Source organism: Stomoxys calcitrans, chromosome 2 (genome assembly GCF_963082655.1).
Source record: "Stomoxys calcitrans chromosome 2, idStoCalc2.1, whole genome shotgun sequence".
Classification (NCBI taxonomy): domain Eukaryota; kingdom Metazoa; phylum Arthropoda; class Insecta; order Diptera; family Muscidae; genus Stomoxys; species Stomoxys calcitrans.
The window spans coordinates 235,690,319-235,714,290 of NC_081553.1; the positions used below are offsets into that span (position 1 = coordinate 235,690,319).

At 39.0% G+C, this 23,972-nt stretch overlaps 2 protein-coding genes and 1 long non-coding RNA gene across 6 annotated transcripts in view; 2 read left to right on the top strand and 1 right to left on the bottom strand.

The window, feature by feature from the left end:
- The window catches only part of LOC106081582 (ras guanine nucleotide exchange factor R), a 153,255-nt gene extending 135,877 nt beyond the window's left edge, over window positions 1-17,378 (top strand). For 3 of the 4 annotated variants that reach the window (XM_059363642.1, XM_059363643.1, XM_013243637.2), the window contains 4 exons: window positions 8,964-9,359; window positions 9,490-11,478; window positions 11,552-11,656; window positions 17,261-17,378. In XM_059363642.1, the coding sequence (XP_059219625.1) occupies window positions 8,964-9,359; window positions 9,490-11,478; window positions 11,552-11,656; window positions 17,261-17,311 (2,541 nt within the window). In that variant the 3' untranslated portion in view covers window positions 17,312-17,378. Of the gene's footprint in view, window positions 1-8,963; window positions 9,360-9,489; window positions 11,486-11,551; window positions 11,657-17,260 lie in introns of those variants that run through there. The other variant, XM_059363644.1, reaches the window with a different exon arrangement.
- On the bottom strand, window positions 15,014-16,651 carry LOC131995257 (uncharacterized). Its single transcript, XR_009397325.1, has 2 exons — window positions 16,346-16,651; window positions 15,014-16,273 (listed from the first exon to the last, which is right to left on the bottom strand). It is a non-coding gene; the product is annotated as an uncharacterized LOC131995257 (long non-coding RNA).
- Window positions 17,379-17,444: 66 nt separating the features above from the next.
- LOC106081584 (uncharacterized) lies at window positions 17,445-23,079 on the top strand. The gene is made up of 4 exons (XM_013243643.2): window positions 17,445-17,527; window positions 19,098-19,172; window positions 21,973-22,110; window positions 22,174-23,079. The coding sequence occupies exons 1-4, from the start codon at window positions 17,453-17,455 to the stop codon at window positions 22,456-22,458; spliced, it is 573 nt and encodes a 190-aa protein (XP_013099097.2). The 5' UTR covers window positions 17,445-17,452; the 3' UTR covers window positions 22,459-23,079.
- Window positions 23,080-23,972: the final 893 nt, after the last annotated feature.

Sequence of the window (23,972 nt, forward strand, 5' to 3'; positions counted from 1 at the left end):
TATCTGCTATATAAACCAAAATCTCTATTTAAGGTCTTGGGCCATATAGACCGATTGTCAGATTTAAGGTCTTGAGAGTTAGGTCCTGAATTTGGGGTTTAATCTGACAGATTTCATTGAATACGAGTAGTGAAGCAACCTGCGAATTGACAATTTTGCCCATGAACATTCCACTAAGGAACAGGGGCAAACTTCTCAAATATCAATGAGCGCAGTTCGATTCAAGTTTTAAGCTCTATGATAAGGGGCCTCCTTTTTATAGCCGAGTTCGAACGGCGTACCGCAGTGCGACACCTCTTTGGAGAGAAGTTTTACATGGCATTGTAACTCACAAATGTTGCCAGAATTAGAAAGCGAAAACCACCGCTGAAATTTTTTTCTGATGGTCTCGCCATGATTCGTACCCAGGCGTTCAGCGTCATAGGCGGGCATGCTAACCTCTGCGCTACGGTGGCCTCCAATATTTTCAACAGATTTCAATTTCATCAGATTTGAATGAAATTTGACTAATATACACATATTGTATATTCGTGGTGGTGACTATAAAAGTTCGAATCGACGGAACTTAATACCTTTTGACTTGTTTTACATTAACATTTATTGATCAGTTCAGTAGCACTAGACAAAACGATGAACTATTGTGGTCAAAGTCACTATGCCACTGAAACTAATTTTACAACTACTGAGGAAATGAATAATTCCGACCTAATAATTTGGAAAAAGTTATCAAATCCTTGAAAATAGTTAATGTCGGGTGGTACCGTAATCTAAAATCCTCAACATTTAACTGGAAAAGTATATTTACTTGAAGTTTCCGTATGACCTCTAACACCCACACCAAGCACGCAAAAGGTAGGTTTCATAACTAAATACAGACTTCAGGCAAACGGACTCCTTTCTGACTTTTTTTAGGGCTTGAAAGCCCAAATTTTCCCTGAGCAACACGAAACTTTGTATGTGGAGTACTCTTAATAACCACCACACCATACAATCTAGATAGGTCCATAAGAAAATACATCACCTCACACAAACCAAATCTCCGTTTTGACCTTTACAGCTCTTTGAAGCTCAGCCATTTGCTGATTTTTTTATAAATCTCTTAAAGATTGAGTTCATTTGTATCTATGTTTCGGCTCGGCTAAAATAGACACCTTAATGTGGACCACAATTCTATTTTGGAGCTTTTTTATTATTATTCAGATATTTTAATAATCATCATTAGTAACAGAATTTACCCACATCTCCGACAACCCTAATTTAACTCTCACCAAAAGTGTGCCACACACAATCTGGCTGCTCTCTGCTTACTTACTTGTGCTCTATTATTATTGTGTGCGCTCTGTTACTTTGTGGGACTTGGTGGGGAGACTAACTGCAAAACAACAAACAATAAATTGCCAATAACAGAGCCTTTGTTTGGTGCGGTGCTGTTATGCCTGGCACATTGTTGTTGCTGTTTTGCTTGTCGAGGGGTCTGCTCACAGATACTTAGTTCGCTGCTGTGATTACAGTGATCGCGTTCGCTGTATGGTGTTTCAAAGTTGTTTAGTTGTTGTTTGCTCATTGTTGGGCATGCGCATGCGCCACATTAACGGTCTGCGGTCTATCAAACTCCAAAGAACAAAAACATAGCAAAAAAGTGTTTTGAAGAAGAAGAAAAAAACCAAAAATCGGTTACTTGCAGACATTCGAAGAAAAATTATTGGTTAAACTTAACAAAAACAAAAAAAAGTTTATGACTACTTTAATTATGAGCAACAACTAAGCTGAGCAACGGATTTGCCAACGAAAAAAAAATGATTTGCCAGCCAAAACTTACTATTGAATGCTCTCATATTGCAAAATATGTGTGCTTATCATTAAATTAATTGTGACTAGTGTGTCACCTCTAAGCCTAGGATAATTCTAATGAGTTTTTTTGCAACGTATTTTTGAAATTATCTTGAGTGGTGTGTGAAAGAAATTAAAAAATTTTATCAATTCTTACGTAATTTCCAATCTACGACGACTACTTAAAGGCACAAATGAAGCACCTGCTTTTAATAAAAATCTGATATCATCCGTGATCATCGTTGAACACCCACCCAATAATAACTGCTGCTGTTTCGACACCATTGGCAAACGACAAAGAAAAATGCTCTGCGATGATGATTTTATTTGCTTAGTAAGTTTCTAAATATGAATAGAACAGCGATCAAATTATAACTCACTCGATCACATACCTCTTGATGGCTATCGAGATGAGACAGACAGACAGTAACTCAGTACCTACATGGTCTTATTCAAGCGTTTACTCATAAATGTGTGCAGTATGTAAAAATATATTTCTATGAGTTTTTGTGTAGAAAGGGTGCTACAGTAGTCTGTTATAAACTTAAGACTTGGGTAAAAATAATGTTTGCTAGACCTCGTTTTTGGAATATCCTTAAATGCCTATAACAAAATTAAATTTGAAACATTGACTTGTTGCTGGCCGCGGATTGATCATTCCCTTGGTCAAATTAGCCGGAGTCTCCCCCTAAAGGAAGATCAATAACGTAAATAATAAATTCGTTGACTAACCATAATAAGCATATATGATGAGTAGAAAAACTAAATTCTTTTTAATCAGGCTGCTGCAAAATTTTCCATGACAAAAAATTGGGCCTGATGATTGGCATGTGTTCCCCAATATTGTGACCATACACTGTACAAGTTATTTGATAACTGCCACTTTTTTGTGTAGCATGTGACAGCTACATCCAGAGCAGTTTATACCTGAGCTGAACAACTCTATCCATGTCCATGTCTCCATCAATCGTACATGTTGTGTTATGTTGTGGGGTGTTTTGTTTTTTTTTTTTCACCCGTATAATAAAATAGGGTCTTTGTTTGATTTCATTGGGTTTTGCATATTGACTCAGCGTTATATTTCTAAGACATCGATCGAAGCGAAAGATTTCAATAAAACCCCCTTTTTAGAGCAATTAGATCGACATTTTTTCCTATTGAGAGGCAAATGAAAAAAAAACACTGACATACATATGTGTCATTTTTGAGTTTCGGGTTTTGAAATAGGCATTTCAATTGTCCTTGGAATACAAATGGAAGTTTTAGTTTGCATTTTAACCAGGTGCAAATAATATGATAAAAACCCAATCTTAAAAATGTCTAAGATTTCTGATGTCGGTTATTTTTTAAAATTAAAAAACAAATAAATTAAATATCTGGCATATGGAAGTCTTCTCTAAATCGAATATACAAAGCAAAATTGCAAATGTGCCCATGAAAATTATATTAAGGAACAGGGGCAAACTTCTCACATGTCAATGAGTGCTGTCCGATTCAAGTTTAAACTCAATGATAAGGGGCTTCCTTTTTATGAACAAGTCCGTATGGCGTGCCGCAGTGCGACACTTCTTTGGGACAAGTTTTTATATGGCATAGTACCTCACAAATGTCGCCAGTATTAGAAGGGGATAACCACCGCCGAAATTTCAACTGGCAGTTTTGCAAAGAGTCGCGGACGGGTTATCTACTCTCTTCCACTGTCTATGCCCAGGTTTGTGTAGAACATCTTTCTCCATGGTGTGTTTTTCTATAATTAAGAGTTGCCAACTAATGAAATACATCTATTGTGAATGGCGGAGCAAAGTTTAAATCCAGGGGATAAACTTTCGCACACAAAATAGCGTAAAACCGTTCGAAACATCTTTATTATGAATTATTTATTTCTTTATTGAAAGAGAAATTTTGAAATTTAAGAACGCAATTTGTATAAAAGTGGTACACCTGCTTATCCCATTCAATGGCAGCATCCTTTTTTGATAGCTACATTCCATAGGGGTTACGAGGGTTGCCTTTTATATTTCGGGATTGGACAGCCCTTGTGTTGCAATCTGCCAACCGATAGCTCTATCGTAAAGCTTGACATTTTTGAAGCTATACGTACTCAGACCGTTTTGACATACGAGCGCTATTTGAGTTGTTTACAGTAACTTAAAAGATGCATCTCGCCCAAAAAGGATTTAAATCGTGAACATTTTCGTGCGATTATTTTGTACAGCTTTCGACGTGGATTAACTCAACAACAGTGCATCGATGAACTTAATTCAATTTTACGCGATGAAGATCCATCAAGGACCAGTGTTGATCGATGGTATGGTTAATTCAACCGAGGTCGTAGTTCAGTCCAAGACGAATTTCGTGAAGGTCGTCCAAATTCAGTTGTTGTTCCAAAAACCTTTGATGCTGTGCGCCAACTGATATTGCAAGATCGTCACGTGACCTATTGTAAGAATGAGACAACCTTCGGCAATAGTGGGACCAGCATACATTCAATATTGCTTGAACATTTAACCATCAAAAAAATTTGTACGCGTTGGCTCCCACACAAAGGCTCAAAAAAAGGCTACTGCCGATTTGTCGAAAGAAACAACAGCTTTTTTGAGCACTCAAAACATCAATTTGAATAGTGATCCGCCATATAGTCCTGACTTGGCACCGAATAACTTCTTTTTATTCCCGTACGTAAAGAATAAAATGAGAGATAAACTGTTTTCCACACCTGAAGAAGCGGTTGATGCGTTTCAAATGCATGTTTCGGAGATACCTCAATCAGAGTGACAAAAGTGCTTCCACAATTGGTTCCAACGCATGCAAAAATGTCTTAAATTGTAGATCTAGATCTTAATGGGGAATATTTTGAAAAATAATAAAGCTATTTTTAAGCGATGATTAATATTTGTTTTTTGTGTTCTCTAACCTCGGAATATAAAAGGCAACCATCGTATGAAACCTTAAGAGCTTTGCTGATAAAGATGTGACAAAACATCATTTGGCACTTCCAACGTTTTTAACGGCAATCTTTTGGCGGGTTACTTTTGAAATTGCCATTAATTCATGCCATGTATGCAATTAGCCAAGGTCTCTAAACCCGGTAATTTTACATACAAGAGAGGGTGAGAGAGAAAGAGAGAGAAGATGAAGTTAAACCTTCTTCATTGTCATTGCAAAGACAAATGACTGTTATTTTTATGACCTTATCCATGAATCTTTTCATGGCTGGCTGGGAAGACTCAAATTACTGATTAGAATTTTAATGAATTTGAAATTCATCAAAGTTCTGTTACCTCAATTCGCAAAAATTATGAGCTTATAACATTATTCTTGCCTCTGCCCACTTACCACTCCTCACTTTTTTCACCATGTGATATAAGTAAACATTTCACACAATACACTTGAATTAGCATTAGAAAGAAAGTAGTGAGGGTGTGTGTTGTACATATCTGTTTTCTGCTCTTTTTTTTTTTTTAATAAACATTCATTTTAAAATTTGTTGCGGTTTGTTTTTTTTCTTTTACGTGTTTTGCATGTTAGTAAGCCGCTTTTTGAGTCTAAGTTAAACTTTTTGCCATACCAAAGATAAAACCTTAAAAAGCATTGAAGTTGAAATAATAAACTTATGAAAAAACGTAATTGTTGAAATCTGTTTGGAAAATATTTATTTATTTTTTTATTCTTCCTCCTCCTTCCCCTCTTCCTCCCTACTTTGGTTTGGGATTTGTGCTTGAAATAAATTCATATTTTTCAACGCTTAATGCGATTCCCCAGGTAATGGCTTCACGCTACTCCACAAGCTACCGCAGTAGTTACAAAATAAAACAAATTAAATAAAAAAAAAAACAAGTGAGTGTAGACTAAAGTCAGGCAAAGCCCGCCGTTCATACCCTACACCGCAGTGAATACAAAGGGGATTAAAAAAAACAGTTAAGAATTACATATACATGGTAGATTTATCCAAATCTGAACCGACTTCTTCCAACTTCAATAGGCTTCGTCTGAAGGCAGTTAGGGTCATGTGTGCAAAATATCAAAAAATTCAATCTGTACTGCCGGACAATGACCATGGCTAAATCGTATGAGGAAGTGACTCTGAGTTGTTAATGTTGTAACCACATATTTGCATATGGATGTAGCGATCCTCGACAAGCTCCCATGAGTTAGCAAGGTCGTTCTCGCCCATGGCACCGATCGCCTTGTCAAGTCGTGGTGTATCACAGGCACTTAGTACTTAAGTAAGAGCCTGTGCCGCCTGGTCTCTTACTGAGACTCTGTACTCGAGACTCTATACTCGAATTGATAAAAGTGGGTCCATCTCTTATTCTTTCGTGTATTTCAAAGGTATTCATTATGTTATAATACCCTTTACCACATTAGCTTTGTTTTCTAAATAAAATTTAGAGAAACTTTCCCATTTTTCCTTTACCGATCATATTCATTTTTCGCCAATGTCCCCATAAGCAATGAAACGAATCAATCCCATATTATATTGAAATGCTTTTTCGTTGAAAGTTATGGGTCCGCTAGTTCATGGTCTTTGATTTCATAGATTTGAGCTATAGCTGGCAAAATATCGATCGCACTATCGATACTGTCGATATTTTATTTGTTGTCTGAATATCGATTAATATTTTTCCCATCATTATTATAAGCTAAGTTAAATATTTGGAAAAATTGAAAATATAAGCGATCCCACATCGAATTTATCCTGTAATAAATATTACGACTATAGAGGGCGCAATTTTCATACAATTTTTACCCCGATTTTTAATTCTCATTTTCGTTGTAAATATAGGTGATTTGGAAATTAACGATAATATCGATACTATCGATAGTTTGCCAGCTCTAATTTGAAAGCCGAATATTGGGGCAGAATTGAAACATGTCCATATGCCCCTTTTCAAAGCTGTTTATTTTCAATTTTGTAGGTTCGTTCAGGGTTCGTACCAATGTGGTGAGTTCACTTGGAGGCCAGTTTGGCCTGTTGTGTTGCCCTAGTTTGTGCGATGAAAGTAACTGGGGAGAAAATACGTAATTAAAAACTAGATTAGGTTAGGTTTTGTTTGCTGAAAAAGAAAAAACAGACATTACAGCTGTTCCAGCAAACATAGTGCTGCTTTTCTAGCAAACATTTCGTACTGCTATTTCAATTAACAAAATCTGCTGTTATTAATAAATGCTGAAGTAAATAAATTTTATGCTTTTTTATTTACATTTGCATTTTACGACTGATCATTACTTTGGGACACTTTTTAATGTCCATTTAACATAACAACAACAATATATCTCTCATGTTCAGTAAAGTAGAACAACCACAACAGTGTAAAGGTATTTTAAACAGGGAAATGCCGCATAAGTGCTTTATACCTACTTGATGGTTAACGATGGATATAACGAAGGCTAAGGCGAATCTCAAGAACTCGAGGGATATGCCAAGCTTTCCTATAAGCGAAGTTTGTACAGCTAATAAGGTGATTGAGAACGATGAAGACTAGATTTTTCCCGAGAGTCTATCCATTGCACCTAACATCTCATCTAGCAGTGGGAAAAGTTTTAATGCCTTGAGAGCGAATTGATGCCCCTGCTTATCGTGATATGCAGGAAACTGAGGCACTGGATTTTCGGGGGAGCAAATCGATGCTCCTAACTATCTTGCTGTGCAAAAAACCAAGGCACTGGATTTTCGGATATAACGATATCCAGGGTTCGAAGTTTTCCATCCGATTCGATTTTTAACTCAATGTCTCCCAAAAACTGTGATAATGCTTTATTGATACATACATACAATACAACGTAGACAATTTGTTTTTTTTATAAGATATCGTAGTAGTAGTTTCCTACACGCAAAAAAATAAAACGTTTGCGACAAACAAAATACTTTTATTATGAAGTTTTTGCTTTATTATAACTGTATAAAGTTACTCTTCAACAAATCAAACGTAAGCCATAAACGAAACTACGTTCAAAAATGTCAGTAACTTACTTTGTTCATTGTGAACCTTTTAGAGTTAAAATTAGAATTGTTAAAGTTCCGCCTTAGTTACAAAAATGCTGGTATGACGATAACAAACATAATTAGAGCAACAGACAAATGGCTGCCAGGTACAAGAACAAACAACAATAACTTCACGTACGCATTTGGTAATATTGAAGCCATATGAATATCTATCCAAAAGAACAACTCTCATAAGATTTTTTTTATTTATAACATATAATAATTGTGTATCATAACTCTGAAAATGTTTAAATTACCAACTGATATCTGCCTATAATTGGTAAAATATTGAATTATGTTACCACATTAAATTGAACTTGGCTTCCTTATCAATATGCACAATCTATTATAAAGTTTAAAAGAATGTACATAAGCATGGCGTTTAACTAGTAGTCTGGGTAAAAAATTTATATTTGTTACTAATTCTTACAGAAATTTATGGCAAAAACATGTACTTTCATCGTAAACAAAGTCCAACGTTTTTCACAAAAGACACTTACTTGTCGAAAATGTCCATTATGGCAAATGAATTATTTTTGGGTGTAGGAACATCTTTCCCACAATTTTAGTGTAGGGTACAACTGTGAAAAATATCACTATTACACTTTGTAGACTACCTCACTGTAAAATTAACTGTATCGGTAGTGGCAGATAACCAACAGCAATGATGGTGCAGGAGGAGATACAGTTGAAATGCAGCCAAGCGTAAACATGTGGTGCATATCTGCCATTAACTCGTTCATAACATTTCCATTTACTGCTTTAATTGGCCATAATTTAATTGGAAAGTTTTTAGTTTTTTTTGTACCCAACTTCTAAACAAATGCAATGCAAAGAAATTTGCTAACCCACACACACCGAGGAGAGTGAATGAAGAAATGAATCTGGGCAATGAATGAGAATTTCTTTTCATGCAGCAACATCATAGCTCAGTGGCAATGATTTACACCAAACTTAACACCCAATTTGAGGAAGTCCCACTGCACTTACTTGCCCTGCTCTCGTGTGCGCTGGGAACTTCCCATGCCCACATCGTATGCGTGACAAGTATGCTGGGTCACAATTAGGTGAACTCAACATAAGAAATCTTTCTAAAAATATAAATTTTCTTATCATTAATCCACGTCTTCGCTTCTTTTCATTACAGTGGTCGCTTCAAACCAATCCCTCATCGGAGGTGCCACAAGGCAATCAGAATGTGTGGGCCTGCTCTGCGGATAGAAGCCAGCCCAAACCGGATCCCTTCGAGATGTTATTCGGCAGCAACAGCCATACCAGTACAATGAGCAGTGTGCAGCTGGATTCCGGCATTATTTCGCCACAGAGTCAAGGTCTACACGACGATCTAATCGATATAACAAACGAAGAGCTGTGTCGGCGATTGGGTGATCTTCTCAAGAAGAATTCGCTAGAGGAAGAGGAGAAGCACTGCCTGCAGCAGGTTCTTAATTTGGTGCAGCAGTTGGATGCGCTAACGCCACGCAGTGGTCCCAACTCCTTGCTGGCCAACACTTCCAGTGAGGAGGCCACTAGCATGGATATGGTAGGTCTTAATTGTGTTCAGTGTATTCCTATCACATGTGTCAAATTGATGGAAAATATTCCTAAAATTATACCTCTGAGAGGGTTTTTTATTTTTGTTTCTATTTACAATTCTCTGTCTTAAATTACAGGTAAAATCACGCATTTCGGAATACAGCAGCACATCGTCGTCGCCATTGTCCAGCCTTCGCTCCTGCAACGAAAAGAACTCGAATTCATCGATTTCAAAGTCCGCCTCAACTTCCGGTGCTGCAACACCCCGCATTGTTGCCACTGTCCAGCCGTACAATAGCTCGGCGGGTTATTCTCATGGTCCTTCCAGCCAACAAACGGTGCCGCACAACACTCCCACAGATTCCCCTCGCAAAACAAGGCCACAACATTGGCACAACAACAGCCTGAGTGAGAGCGGTGTCTTCGTCGAATCCGACTTTCTGAGTGATTCAGGTGACAACACCGTTTGCACCCAAACCGACTTTGAGGACTGTTCGTCACCGAGCGGTCCCCCAGGCCCCTACTCACATCACCTCCTGTGCTCGCCCACCAAAAACGTACCTGCCCACCTCAATCAGAACCAGCCACATCATCTACACCATCCACCCTCACCAAATCTTAGTGACCAGAAGCGCCTGCAGTACTACAAAGATCGCCTGAACCTGCTCGAGGGCAAGGTCCTCATATACGAGAGTTCTGGAGACGTTCAAGCCAAACGCTTGGCCGAGCGCCTGCAGCGTGAGATCCTACTCGAGAAAGAGGTGAAGGAATTACGCGATCGTGTGGAGTTCTTGGAGAGCGAGAACTGTACCCTCGAAGAGGAGAAGTGTGAATTCGAGGAAGCCGAGAACGACACAAGACTTCGGCTGCAGCGACTGGAAATCGAATTGGAGATTCTCAGCCAACGCAATATTGAACTGGAAATGTCCAGAGAGGCACTTAGTGCCAAGTACAAAGACTGTCACTCGGAGTGTTTGATTCTACGCGACGATCTGTCGACCAGCGAAACCCACGTCCGCCATCTCGAGGAAGACAAACAGAAGGCCAAAGAGAATTTCGAATTTCTACACAACCTGCTGCCAGTGCTGTTGGTTTGCAATACGGCAGCCTGTACCTGGTCGCAAACCCAAGAATCCCGACAGCAGATCGTCTGCGGAAAGGCAGACATGTGTACCAGCATATCGGGCCTTGACCTGGCTGCGTCCCTTAACCGCCTACCCCAAAGCCCAGTGAGAGAGACCGCGGCTAACTCCTCTGTTTGCAACTCGGAGATATGTAAATGCCTCGAGCGAGAAGTGCAACACCTCAAGGAAGAGGTCAAGTGTTTGAGGCATCAAATCAAGGAGCTTAATAGCCGGCATTATGCGGCCATGGAGTCGGCCGACTCGCACTGGGTGGATCTGGAAAGGGAGTATAAGGAAAGAGAAGAGCAGTTCCAGGCAAAGGAGCAGAGCCTGAAACAGAAGATACAAAAACTGCAAGACTGCTTAAAAGAAGATGCCCGTTCGGCCAACGAGAAAATATGCCAATTGGAGGAGACTGAGCAAGGCCTCAAGACTTGTTTGGTGAAAGTGTCCAAGGAGCACCAGAAACTGCTCGAGGACCACCAGTGTTTGGTGAGTGAATTCGAGCGCTTCAAGGAACAACATGATCAGCTGAGAGAACAGCAGAAACCCTTGACCGAAGGCTTGGAGATGGAGAAGAAGCGCAACAAGGGTCTTATGGATGAGCTGACCTTCATGCGAAAATTGCAACAGGAAACCGAATTGCAGACCAAGCACGAATTGGACGGCATACGAAATGAAATGTTCGATCTGAGAAAGGAATATCTGCACATCGAGGTCACCAATGGTGAACTACGCGAAGAGGTGGCCACCCTAGAGCTGCAGGTTGACACTTTACAGAAATCGCATCGCGACAGCGAGGAGAAGGTGCGTTGTCTCACCGACGAAATTCGCACCAAAGATGAGATCTGCCAAAAACTAGAAAAGCGTTTGGAACGTTCAGAGGGCTACAGCCTGGCCGATGAGCTGGGCGACACCCCGACAAAACGTTTTAAGCGTGAAGAAATCAAGGATCTGAAGACAGCAAGCAAAGGTTTGGGCAGTGCCTTGAGGCATATGTCTGTAAGTAGTGAGTTTTCTGGAAGTTATTCCAAGTCAAAGCCCCACTCAAAACAATTGTTCACTTCTCTTGCAGGAATGTGAGAAGATGTTGCCAACACAAAAACAATTTCAGACTGTAGCACGTGACGTGAAGAAACTGGCCGACACTCTTTTGAATGGCGAAACATCCGATGAAGAGGTAAGCAATGTAGAACTAATTCAAAATGAATTGGAAAGCCAAAAGGGAGAAGCAATTGAAAGTGGCAACAAGGCAAAGGTTGCAGGGAAGATTATCGAAACAGCTCCAACATTGGAAAATGTTGTGGAGGCACCTGAGGAGTTTGCTCAGCATGTTGATGTGAAACCTAACCTCGAAGAAGTTGCTCTGACGGTGGGTGTGGCCCTGGTGCCACAATTGAATGTGTCAGACCGTCTATTGCCTTCGTGTTTCAATGAGCAAAAGAAAATCATTTGTAAAGTTCCCTCAGAAATGCGCAAATTATACAAACAGCCAAGTGACCATGAAGAACAAATAAACGGAGATATTACCCAAGCAGATGGACGAAGGAAAGCCAAACAACGTAGCATGAAAATCCTCACGGGTCTCGGGATTGGCCGCAATTTACGGACCCGAGTAAAGCGAATTGTCTCCAAAATGAAAGGAGGATACTGTCGAGACCCTTCTAATTTAGATTTCAACTATGCCGAGGTACTGCAGCGCAAAGTTTCCTACGACAGTTTTCACTCTCTGCAGGATGAGGCTTCAGATGTCTCATTTAAAAGTGTAAAATGTAAAAAAGAGCCCAAATCAGTCGATGAGAAAAAGAGTAACACTGCTGAGAAAAGTGTTCGAGACAATGAAGATCGCATGGCAGCAACAGACCAACTAGAGAAAGTGCCCGCACATATACGTTGCTTTCTGAGTATGGTCAAATCTTCCATAACAAAAACTGCATTTCTCCATAATGAGTTTAATGCGAAATTCTGTAAACTTTGGCTTGGAAATGCGGAATTTCGCAATAATTTACAGCTGCTGGCAGCAGTTGCTGCTTTCCAAAGTGATACAAAAGATTCTCCAGAAGTTGTCCTAGATAGCTATGAAAGCTTTGTTAAGGTTATGTCTGGTCTAGAAAGTCTTGAAGATCTTTTCAAACCCCATGCAAGTCCGGTGGGTGTATTTATTCATTTTCCTTTTCATTTCTTTTGTATTCTATTTTGTATGCCTTTCCTTCTTCAGATGTTGTTGCAAATCGAAAAACAACTCAATGAACATCTCATGAGTTTCCATAACAGAAAAACGGAATCACAATTCTTCTGCACAGTCTACTACCCCGTCAAGAGACCAAATAGGCATTATTTTACCGGATTGAATTTCTTGTGATTAAATATTTGGTTGGTTTAAACAATCGAAATTGTACATAAAATGTGATATTAATGTATTATCTCCATGCTAAACAATAAACAAAGGAAATTACTCATTTGCCTATCGATACCAGGTGGTCGATAACAGACATCGTGTCGATGTCTCTGAAGAAGACTCTGACACAATTATAGGCATACCAAAATATTTGCCACCAATAAACAGGCACAGTGCATTATGATATGCTTCAACAAAAAACATGTGTCCTACTACCAGGGATGGGAGTATATCATGGTAATGAATTATAACAGGATGTTAAGAAAGAAGCCCTGACTGCATTATCATCATTTTTAAGGTTATGTGATCGTGATTCGGCCATTGTTGAAAATAATATGCAGATTTCCAACTGCATTCACTGATATCTCAATGAATCACTTCGGCAGCGTTAGTTAGTTACGTGGTGAAATACACCCGCAGGCTATGGCCTGTTGCTTCATAATCTAATTATTGGAACATACTGGACTTAAATTTTCTAAATGAGTTTGTAGCGCAGCGATACTATTACCCAACCTAACCGACTTTCTGAATCCCATGGTAGCCGGTTGACCGGATTGACCCGATGAAATCCTTCATCGGCAAGGGCAGCCACCTTGATGTAAAACACACTGCTGCCACAACAACAACAACTAACCGACTTTCTATGATCAAATTCGAACCTATTACACTTTCTATTGCACTAGATGCATGTTTTCTTTTATTTTTTAGACTCTGAGCAAAGTTGTATTAAATTATCGATAGTGAATGCAAATCTTTCTTATGTGGCTCTTGGTAATCAATTGCATATACTACCTCTTAGTAGGAGAGTGTGAGGGATGTTTGAGACGCAGTTGAAGACATTTTTCATATTGTACAGCAAGGAGTTGTTGTCAGTTTGTTGTGGTATACTCAGATTCCATAGGAAATCCTCTGTTTGCTCTGAACTTATATACCAGAGACAAGCAGGCTGGGAGAACTATAAGCCGGCAGGCGGGAGACTCAGTGAACACAATGGCGCTGAAGTTGGGGCACTAACCAAGCACCCGAAACGTCCGCCAATAGAAAAACAGAGATAATGCTATTAGTTGGAAAAGGGAGTTTCTCTCATGCTTTGAGTCCCAGAGCATGTGCAATCCAAATATAGAATAGGAACAATAATATCAGTTGGATGGTGTGTCATTAATACATGGGCATAGTCCTTGACTAGACTTTGGGGTGGAGAAGGAACGTCCAGGATAAGGTCATTGGGACACTGAATGCGCTTCACCTATTTAGGAAGAAACAGAGGTTTCAGAGACGGTTGGACAATTGTTGCGTTTTTCAGTCTGAGGTCATGCGGTGATGTGAATGCGATTTTGAGGCAGGACCGACTGCCTTATCCGACAGTCACAATCTAGGTGGACAGTCAGTTAGAGCTAAAGGCTCTTGTCTCGGATCATATGAGGTCATAACTTGTTTTATTTCTCAAAAAGTTGCACTGGGTCGCAGGCCCAATTGCAAGCTTAACATGACAAGATCACTTGTCGAAGTGCACTGGATAGCTGTCAGTACCACATAGGCTGGAACTTTAAGGTCCGATCTATGTGTTCTTAATCGCTGTCACGAGCAGCTTAGTTGAGAGCTACCGGGCGCATCCACTGGTTGCGGATACTGGAATGGTGCATATGAAGTAGCTGCAACTGCAGTCGCGAACAATCAGCGGTATCGAGCAGAGAGTATCACTTAGAGGCAGGGCGGGACCCAATCTTGCATAAATGGTGAGGGCTTATGATGCTCGATATGTCAAGGTGAGTTATTTGCACATTTAAATAGTCAATGGTCACTTTTTTCCCGCCGCGATCGGTCCTTTAGACCTACAGGAACTTGATGAGGATCACCACCTCTACATGCTATTGTGGCTACAACAACAACAGTAACTTGTCGAAGCCTCCCAATCTCATTCGGGAGCTGAGGCAACATAACCTCAGGCTGCTCATGTCACCTACCACTGTAGGTCGCTAATGGCACTATAGAATTCGGGAAAATCATATTTCTACAAGATTTGTGGGGATAAGAAAGAATTGAATCGGCCCACAATATACCAATGCCCCGCTTTAACAAATGCTCTAAACACTTAGCCCTCTTGTCGTTATAAAATACGTGAGTGATTACCTAAAGGAATTCCTTTCTGGGAAGTGCTTATTCCGGTTTTTATTGTACCTGTGTGTTGTACACAAAGGTGGCAACCCTTGCCGATGAAGGATTTCATCGGATCAATTCGGTACGTACAACCGGCTGCTGTGGGATTACTTATTCCGGCCATCCGTGCTCCCTCTCCCGTTGGTTGCTTTTCTTTATTACTATCAAGGACAAAAAAACTTAAATTGCCTATAGGAAAAAATCTTCCAAGTTTTTTGTTTTTAAGTTGGATTTTGATACTGCGCCACTGTGCGGTAGGTCTCAGTTTGACACCGCTGTTTTACAAAGACGTTATAACCACCAAGGTCAACATGTTAAAGTCACGTTGAAATTCGTTTTCTATATTCTCGACATGGCGGTCGTTGTCGTCTACGTATTTAGTTGCAGGTATCTCTTCATATCCCACTTGGGAAGATTCTTTCAATATATTACCTAAAGCGCTGTATGCACCTCTGGCGAAAGTTTCGTTTTCATAAGAAATGCATTGAAATTTAACGAAATTTTCGTTACCGAATATTTCGCTGGGAGGTACGCAGCTCGAACGAAATTTTCTTTGCGTAACGGGTGACATAATAGGAATTGGTGATTTTTTTTCTTGTTTCAATAGCTGCATGCAACATGAAGTACAGTTATTTGCAAATAAAAACGATTAATTACAGCACATATGTACTTAATAAGCCAAAAATGATTAAAACTCGGCCTAAACTATAAATCGATGTTTGGCGCCATCTTGTATTTTTCAGTGGCGACACACATGTCTTGGCTGCCGGACATTTCGCTAGAGGTGCATACTCAGCATAAGGCCGCAGTTGCCGGTCAAATATTGTGATCAATGTTTGTCCAATCTCATGGCAGCCGGTTGTACGCACCAGATTGACCTGATGGGGTCTTTCATCGGCAAGGACAGCCCCCCAGTGTACAACACACTCCCACAACAACAACAAGTTTGTCCCTTATTCTATTAAGGACTCATTCTAGATGGATAGTACACTCTCAATATCGTAACTTGGAAGTGCCTCTGGGATATTATCGTCATCACTTGTACCAGACGTCTGCCCCAATTACCAGTGTTATTTCTTCATCTCCTAAAGTATTTGAATGAGCGGTCGTGTGAATAAGATTTTGTCCAATTGCTCTTAATTGCTGAACCCAGTGAACTGAACAAACTAAATAACGGCCTCTGCAAACAGCTGCTTGGTCTTCTCTTACTTCCATGGATTATAAGGCAGTCTCCAATCGAACCTAGTTAGACAAATTTTGTATTGTAGTTTCATTCACAATTTCATTGTGGGAGCAAATCAAAATTTTGCCTACCTTATTGAAATGGATCTAAATTTGTTTTTCTTGGGTTCAAACGTTTCTCATTTAAAAAAAAAAAAAACAAAAGCAGGCCCAGGCATATTCAATCATTTTATTTTTTACTTGACGCCATTGTTTTGCCTTTTTTTGATTGCAAATTGTGAAAAATGAATTCCAAATCTTGTTGTTGTTGCTCTGACAACACTAGCCAAAGAAAACAAATTCAAGTTCTTGATGAAAATTCATCTCAGAAATCTTCCGGACCCGAATGCATGGACAAAGAGACACAAAAGACACCAGAATTAATGTCTGAGATAGTAACCGTGCGTAAGTATGATTTCTGTTCGCTTGCGGTCTATTCGTTCAAAGACATGTGGTTTTACAAAAATAGTAGTCGTTATCGAAAGTTGCATGGAAATCCCAAATGAATTTAGCAGATGTCTAATGCAGATGACTGTTGCAAGTCTAAATAGGTATGCTCATCAATGACTTGGAGCAAACAAACCACCCGAATGTTAAACAGATTACTTAATACCAAGAATGTTTCAAGTATTGTTCGCATAGGTCCACTTGCCCATATGGATCAAATTGCCAACTTGAATTCTTAAACTCGCGAAGGGCGCCTTCACTCGATGGTCTGCCTTATAGGAGCGCCACAAATATGCATATGGAATGCAGATTACATTTGTCGCCGTCATATAAGACAACTTCTCGTTTTAACCTCAACATAAAGTATGGATATGGGTATTCAAAAGTTTAGTCCAATCAAACGTAATGCCATTTCTACCTGTGGAACCTTTGCCAAACGTCCAAAACTCATATAATTTTCTCTTTCGCATAACTTTACCACTTTATACTCCAGTGTACTTTGCTGCATGTTACATTTCATCCGTTTCAAATAAATATTTGTTCTTTTACCTTTTTCCACAGAAAGCGCAGCGACCTCCGAAACTCATTTTAACAGAAATAACGAGAATTTAAGTACACCCCAAAAACCTTACTGTCCCATACAAGTAGACCAAGCTACCACCTATGCACCCCATCTCTCCGCTATGATGGGCCACCAAGCATCATTTAATGTCACATGTCAATGTGAGCAGCTGACCAGTCTTCCAAACCCAAATGATTACTTATGGCTCTATCAAAATACACAAGCAAACGAGGATAATAATCCTCCTCTCCACAGCAATTCAGCAGGTAGTCAGAGTAACGGTGAACCATCTACCATCAGCTCTTCCAACACAACTTCTGAGCATTTCTCTCTAAGACTGATATTGAGTTGCAAAAATAATGCCAATATTACATCCGCAGCCTATCCAAACTACTCGAATCAATTTAATATGCCCTATATGGTGCCAAAACCAATGCGTTTGGAACCCCAGTGTATCAATAAACCACAATGTTTAGCTACAACAGCTATGGAAGATTTGCAGTACCAATCCTGCTGTTCAGCTTCCAGTGAAGACGATTACACTCCAGCTACTTTAAACCAAGAGAGATATCAAAGCATTTTAAAATTAATGCATCAAATGATGCACTTACTGACCGAAAGCCGTAAAACTAAGGACATGGCTCAGCCAGGTGCTGGAGATAAGAAATCAGGTATGTCACCTAAATTAGACAACAAAGAAATCATGAAGTCCCATCGCAATAAACGCAACATTTGTGGCATTACAAACGATGAAAGCAATGATGATATAAAAACTGAAGGTCCATGTTCAAAATCACCCCAATATCTGCATAGACTTAAATGCCAACCATCACAAACAACTGAGTGCAGATGTGATAATACCAAACTGAGGAATGCCCCAATTATTGAATCCCATTCAATAAATGCATGCGGCTGTTCCAAAACGACAGCAACTATTGCCAACTCGAAAAAAGAAGAAAATTCCTCAAGAAACAATATATCATTTACATGGCCCCCATGCTTTTGCCATTACATGGCAATTTTGGCTTCCACTTTAGGAGAGCTCATGCCATCGCCTGAACAGTTTTCTACAATACCCCACAATTCAGAAGCAACAGCTCAGTCAGTTGTAAAGTCAGAGGAAAGTAAGAAGGAACCTTCGAAAAGTGAATCTCTTGCATATCAAAATCCAACAGACTATGAAGAGATTTTGAGTGAAGACCCTTTGCTGGATAATGACGAGGAACTTGCTTATGCAGAAAAGGAAGAAAATGAATCAAAAGCTGATTTACAAGTTATGTATATCGATGAAAGTATGGGCCATGACATTGATCAAGACTCTTCTTATGTCTATGAAGAACGCGCTCCTATGAACTCCATAGAAGAACTTCCTGTTGAAAGCTTGAGCCCTTTACTAAGTAAAATGCAAGAAATAGAAGGGGAACTTCATTCCCTTAATCGTGACATTGAACAACTTAAAAGCATGGAAAGTTGCACCCAGAGAATGCTTGCACATCTTAAAGAACAACCTTTTGAAAATGTATCCAATCAACAACAGTTTCCTGGAAATTGTTATGGAAGAGCTGATGGTCTGGAAAATGAAGGCGATTCGATTGACCACCAGCAATCCGATGAGGAATGTGAACTAGAAAAGGAAGAATTAGCCGAAAGATACAAAAACCGAAGTCACAAAGATCCTTGTGATTGCTGTCATTGTCGAGAGAAACGCCTTCATGGACATACTAATTGCACAATGTTGGCCGCAGGGCAAGCAAGCCCACCAGCACAAGCTGAAGATTTTGTAAGTCTCTCACAAGCGTATGTTTAAGTAACCAGACCATTTATGCTTTCTTTCAGAAATATTTCATTAAGTCTATCGAAATGGATTTAGAAGCTATGGAACATACACGGCGCAAAAATGATGTAATGCAGGTTAGTAGACGTTAAAATGTAAAGCAGTTGATCAGCAAGTCAGAGAAAGCTGATATGGGGAGTTTGAAAAAAATTTTCGCATCTAAGAATTCTCCCACGCATTCAATATTTTCGTACACATTTGCATATTTTATTGCATTCCACCACCAGGTGGTCAAGTTGAAACACAAATCACGTGAAATAAACAAAATCTTAAATAATTAGTGGACCATAGCGCAGAGGTTAGCATGTGCGCCTATGACGCTAAACGGGTGGTTTAGAATCCGGGCGAAAACATAAAAAAATAATTTTTAGAGGTGGTTATCCCCTCTTAATGCTGGCGACATTTGTGAAGTACTATGCCATGTAAAAACTTCTCTCCAATAAGGTGTTGAACTATGGCTGGCTGAAAGAACTCGGCTATAAAAATGGTCCCTCATCGTTGAACTTAAAACTTTAATTGGACAGCAATCATTGACATATGACAAGTTTGCACCGTTACTTAATGGAATGTCTGTGGGCAAATTAGGAATTTATAGTAATCGGTTGGAAATTTACAACGAACATTCCATTAAAGAACAGGGGAAACTTTTAAGCCCTATGATAAGGTACCTCCTTGTTTTACCGAGTCCAAACTATCTGCCGCGATGCGGCGACATTATTGAAGCTCTTACAAAAGTTGCCAACTTTATGAGATTAAGTTTTGGTTTCAGCCTAGGCAAATTTATAAAAAAACTGAATTCATATTATTTGTAAAATGTATTCCTTATATTTATTTTTATAAATATAATGAAAACATTTCATAAACAGTAGAATAGGGTTTCATAAAAATAAGAAATATTATAAATTTTATGAAATTTTTTCTTAAATGTTATGAGAAATGGTCATAAATATTATGAATTATAAGAACTTTTTCTAAAGGATCATATTCATACATTTTTTTCAATTAAAATTTTCGTAATATTTATGATTTTTTTTCTAAATATAATAACACTTTTCATAATATTTATGAACAAAAGGATATGGAACCCAATCATTACGTTTATGAAGGAAAATTCTATCTGCGTAGTAAGGGCATTACTGGCGCCGATAATTGTTTTTGGTCTCGCCAGGATTTGAGCGCAGGTGTTCAACGTTATGTTTTGCTCAACTCCTACCCACCCGGAAACTTTACCCAAAGTTTGGATGTCATACTGTAGACACAAATATCTTGTTACTTGTTCGGCCATAATTTCTGCTTAGGGTGTTTTAGGTGTGGGGCCTGCTTCAGGTTCTTGACCTCAAACGTGCCCTCTATTGTGGAGGGCACCCAATCTATGTATTAAACTCAAGTCTTTGATATCACATTCGAACTCTACCAAATATTCCTTTATTTAAGTTGTCCTTATAGATCGAAATATTCGCTCGTTGCGGTTTTACACAAGGAATGGCCCGTAGGTCGTTAACCATAAATTTTCTTATTGTCATTACGCTCTTCTCTCAAATGTCTTACATTTTAGTTCGATATTGTCCCGAATGGTCTGCATATACGCTCGGATGGTTTTTGGGATGGGCGTCTTTTCAGATTCTTGACCCTCATGTCAGACCCGTACTCTTCTCCCCAATACATTTAATTTAGTTCCCATGTTGCCCTTTTTGTGAGCTACTCCAAAGTACAATTGAGTGCCCCAGGAACTTAACTCGAAATGTTGATATCAGATTTTTTTCTTTACTCCGAAATACCTGCGAAGAGAATATAATGGTCTATTTATCCTAACCTTAATCGAAAATTCGCCCTATCTTTAATCGAAAATTCATTTACAATTGGAATATTTTATGTATGGTAATGTTACAAATCAATAGTAAAAAGTTCAGCGTGAACATGAGGCATTAACAAGCTTGCTCCACCTAACCACAATTGTTGGCCAAAGCCTTAGCTTGATTTCATCATGTATGGGTTATTCCAGCTCTGTTGTTGTTGTTGTAGCCATATTTTCATGTGGAGGTGGCGATCCCCGTCAAGCTGCCAAAGGTGAGCACGCTCGTTCCGGTCCAAACCGATCGCAGCAGGAACTTGGTGACTATTGCCATATCGAGTATCAAAGTCTCTCAGTATTAATGCAAGAGCCGGTGCCGCCCGGCCACTCACTGAGACTCTCCGCTCGATATCGCTGATTGTCCGCGACTGCAGTTACAGATACTCCAAATGGAGCATTCCACTATCCGCAACCTATGGACGCGCCTGGTAGCTCGCAGCTAAGCTTCTTGTGATAACAATGGAAACCACACAGTTCGGAGCTTAAGGTTCCAGACTGTGTGGTGCTCATAGTTATCCTGTGCCGGAATTCCAGCTGTCTTTTGGTACAGTGAATCGATGTGTTTCTCGTGCGTCCCCACCTTCAGTATACTTACGGGTTTCATTCCAAAACATTTTTCGACATATTATTGTACTGTCGGCGTAGGATGTGAGCCAACCACATTTCATAATCCAAACCAATGATGGTCCGTTTTGTAGGGATTTAGGGGTGGGCAGTTGTAGGTTTTTAACCCTAAATTTTGATGTCAGATTCATACTCTATACCCCAAAACCTTTCATTTAAGTCTCGTATTGTCCCGATCATTCAATTTGGCCGCTCCGGAGATTTGAGGTGGGGCGGTCCTCTCCCCCTTGAATGTTAAATTCAATCCTAATATATAGCATTTTAGGAAATTGGGGTAAGCATCCTCCCTCTGATATCAAGCATTCTTTTAAATACCCTATTCTTACTTAAGACCAATACATTACGTTTCATTATTTCTTACATTTAACCTTGCTTTCTTTTGCATTTACATTTTCTTGTAGAATATATGCCGACCCAAAACAGAAGTATGTTGCCGCAAAAGTTTCCCTGTTACCATCTTAGATGTCGAAAATCTCGGTGCCACTTCTTTGTATGTTAAGTGGACTATCCACGACTGTTATGGTATCGCTGGCTACGAGGTAAACAATTGGTGAACTATTCAAAATGTCACTTCATTCCAACCATTCTCTTTTCTGTTTTAGATCTTTGTCGATGGCCATTTGACAAATCGTTATTATCACAGCAGACATGAAGCGGCTGTGGTGTGTAATGTCGACATCACCAGGCCTCACAAAATAGCCCTGGTGGCTCAGCCGCTTGACATGAATGATGACAGTTTGGCAATGTTATGCAAATCCAACAAAAGCAAAAATAGATGTAAACCTCTTGCATGGAATACTCCAATATCATCTGCAGATACAAACAGATACAGTCTTTGGACTCCCAGTATTTATCTATACCATCCTGCTGAATATCAAACCTTATAGACGCTTGCTATAACATAAGCCACAAGCCATCCAATGGGCAGTTGAAGAGAAAATAGAAGGTGTACCAGAAAAAACAAAATGAGAACCCAACCCCTCTCGAATACCCAAAACCTAGAATTTTTATAGTTTTAAGCAATGCTAGTCAAAAAGTCCAAGTTTTCTATCACACCGAAGATCACAAATTGAAAGGCAGCAGCAGTAGCAGTACTAATGAACCCCCTTATTGACCTCCCCACAAAATCATCGGAGCACTACTGCATGAGATTGTCATGTCAAGCAGGCCAGGTTTATTGTTAGCGAAGTTATTATGTAAAATGTTAAAAAAAAAATGAAGAAAAAAAAAATCAAATTCTTATGCCTATAAATTAAAACACGAATGTATGCAGCAAGCGGCGTGTTGGTGTGTCATGCATAAGAACAACAACAATGTGGTGAGATGTACAAAGAGATATGGAAACCGTTGAACTAAACTCAAAACCATTTATTAATTAGTTAATTCACTAACTAACTGACTAACTAACTAGCTAACGGTAAAAACCAAACTATAATTTTATTTATTCGAACAATCATTTCGGAAAGTGCCTTAAATTGTTGTTAATTATGGAGTATCACAAAAACTGTTTTTTATTGAAACAAAAGAAAAAAAGTCATCGCTCTCTCTCTCTCTCTCTCTGTCATTACTATCTCTCTATATATATTCCTATAGATTTTTTATATACATATTTAAAAAAGAAACTAGAGTAGTGTGCATTTTAGTGTAAATATTAAATTAGAAATCCTCCACCCGATCCTTTAGTTTTGCAATTTCTTCCTTTCTCTGCCAAAATGCATACCAACAGACAACACGCGCCCCCCACTTTTTCTTCCAGCAACCAACCAATCAACCCATTATGAGATGAGTTGTTCGAAACTTTTTATTTCAAATTGTCTTGAATTGACTTTATTTCACAAATATCGCGTACATTTATTTAAACATAAGCATTTCTTGTAATTTTAGACAAAGAAAACAACAAAAATCACATTTTACATGCATACACCCGTATTTAAACATTTTCATTTGTTTGTTAATTGAAAACTCAAAAAAAAAAACACAAAAAAAAAAAATCAAAAATCTATATTACTACATTAATGGAAAACAATTTTAATAAAAATTTTCCAATTTTTAAATGAATAAAACGTTTTTTTTCTCCTTCATGCAAGGGTTATAATAAAGGCAATTTAAGGCATCCTCGAAGCTCATAGGCTGTGTGTTGAATAGTAGCAAAGTTGTAGGGATAGTAAAAATATGACGTTAAGTGTGGTGAATAATTTTTGAGTAGCTAAGGGGCTAGTGAGATGTTTGACAGCAGAGCAAATTTTGACGTTTCATTGAGCAAAGTAAATTCATGCAAACGTGTGCAAACTTCACTTAATTTAAACGACTTATTTGGCATAAAGGAAGCAAAATTATTTTTTATTATCATTGGCAACGGCATTCTAAAAGGTAGTCATTTAACAATAATGGACAGTACAGT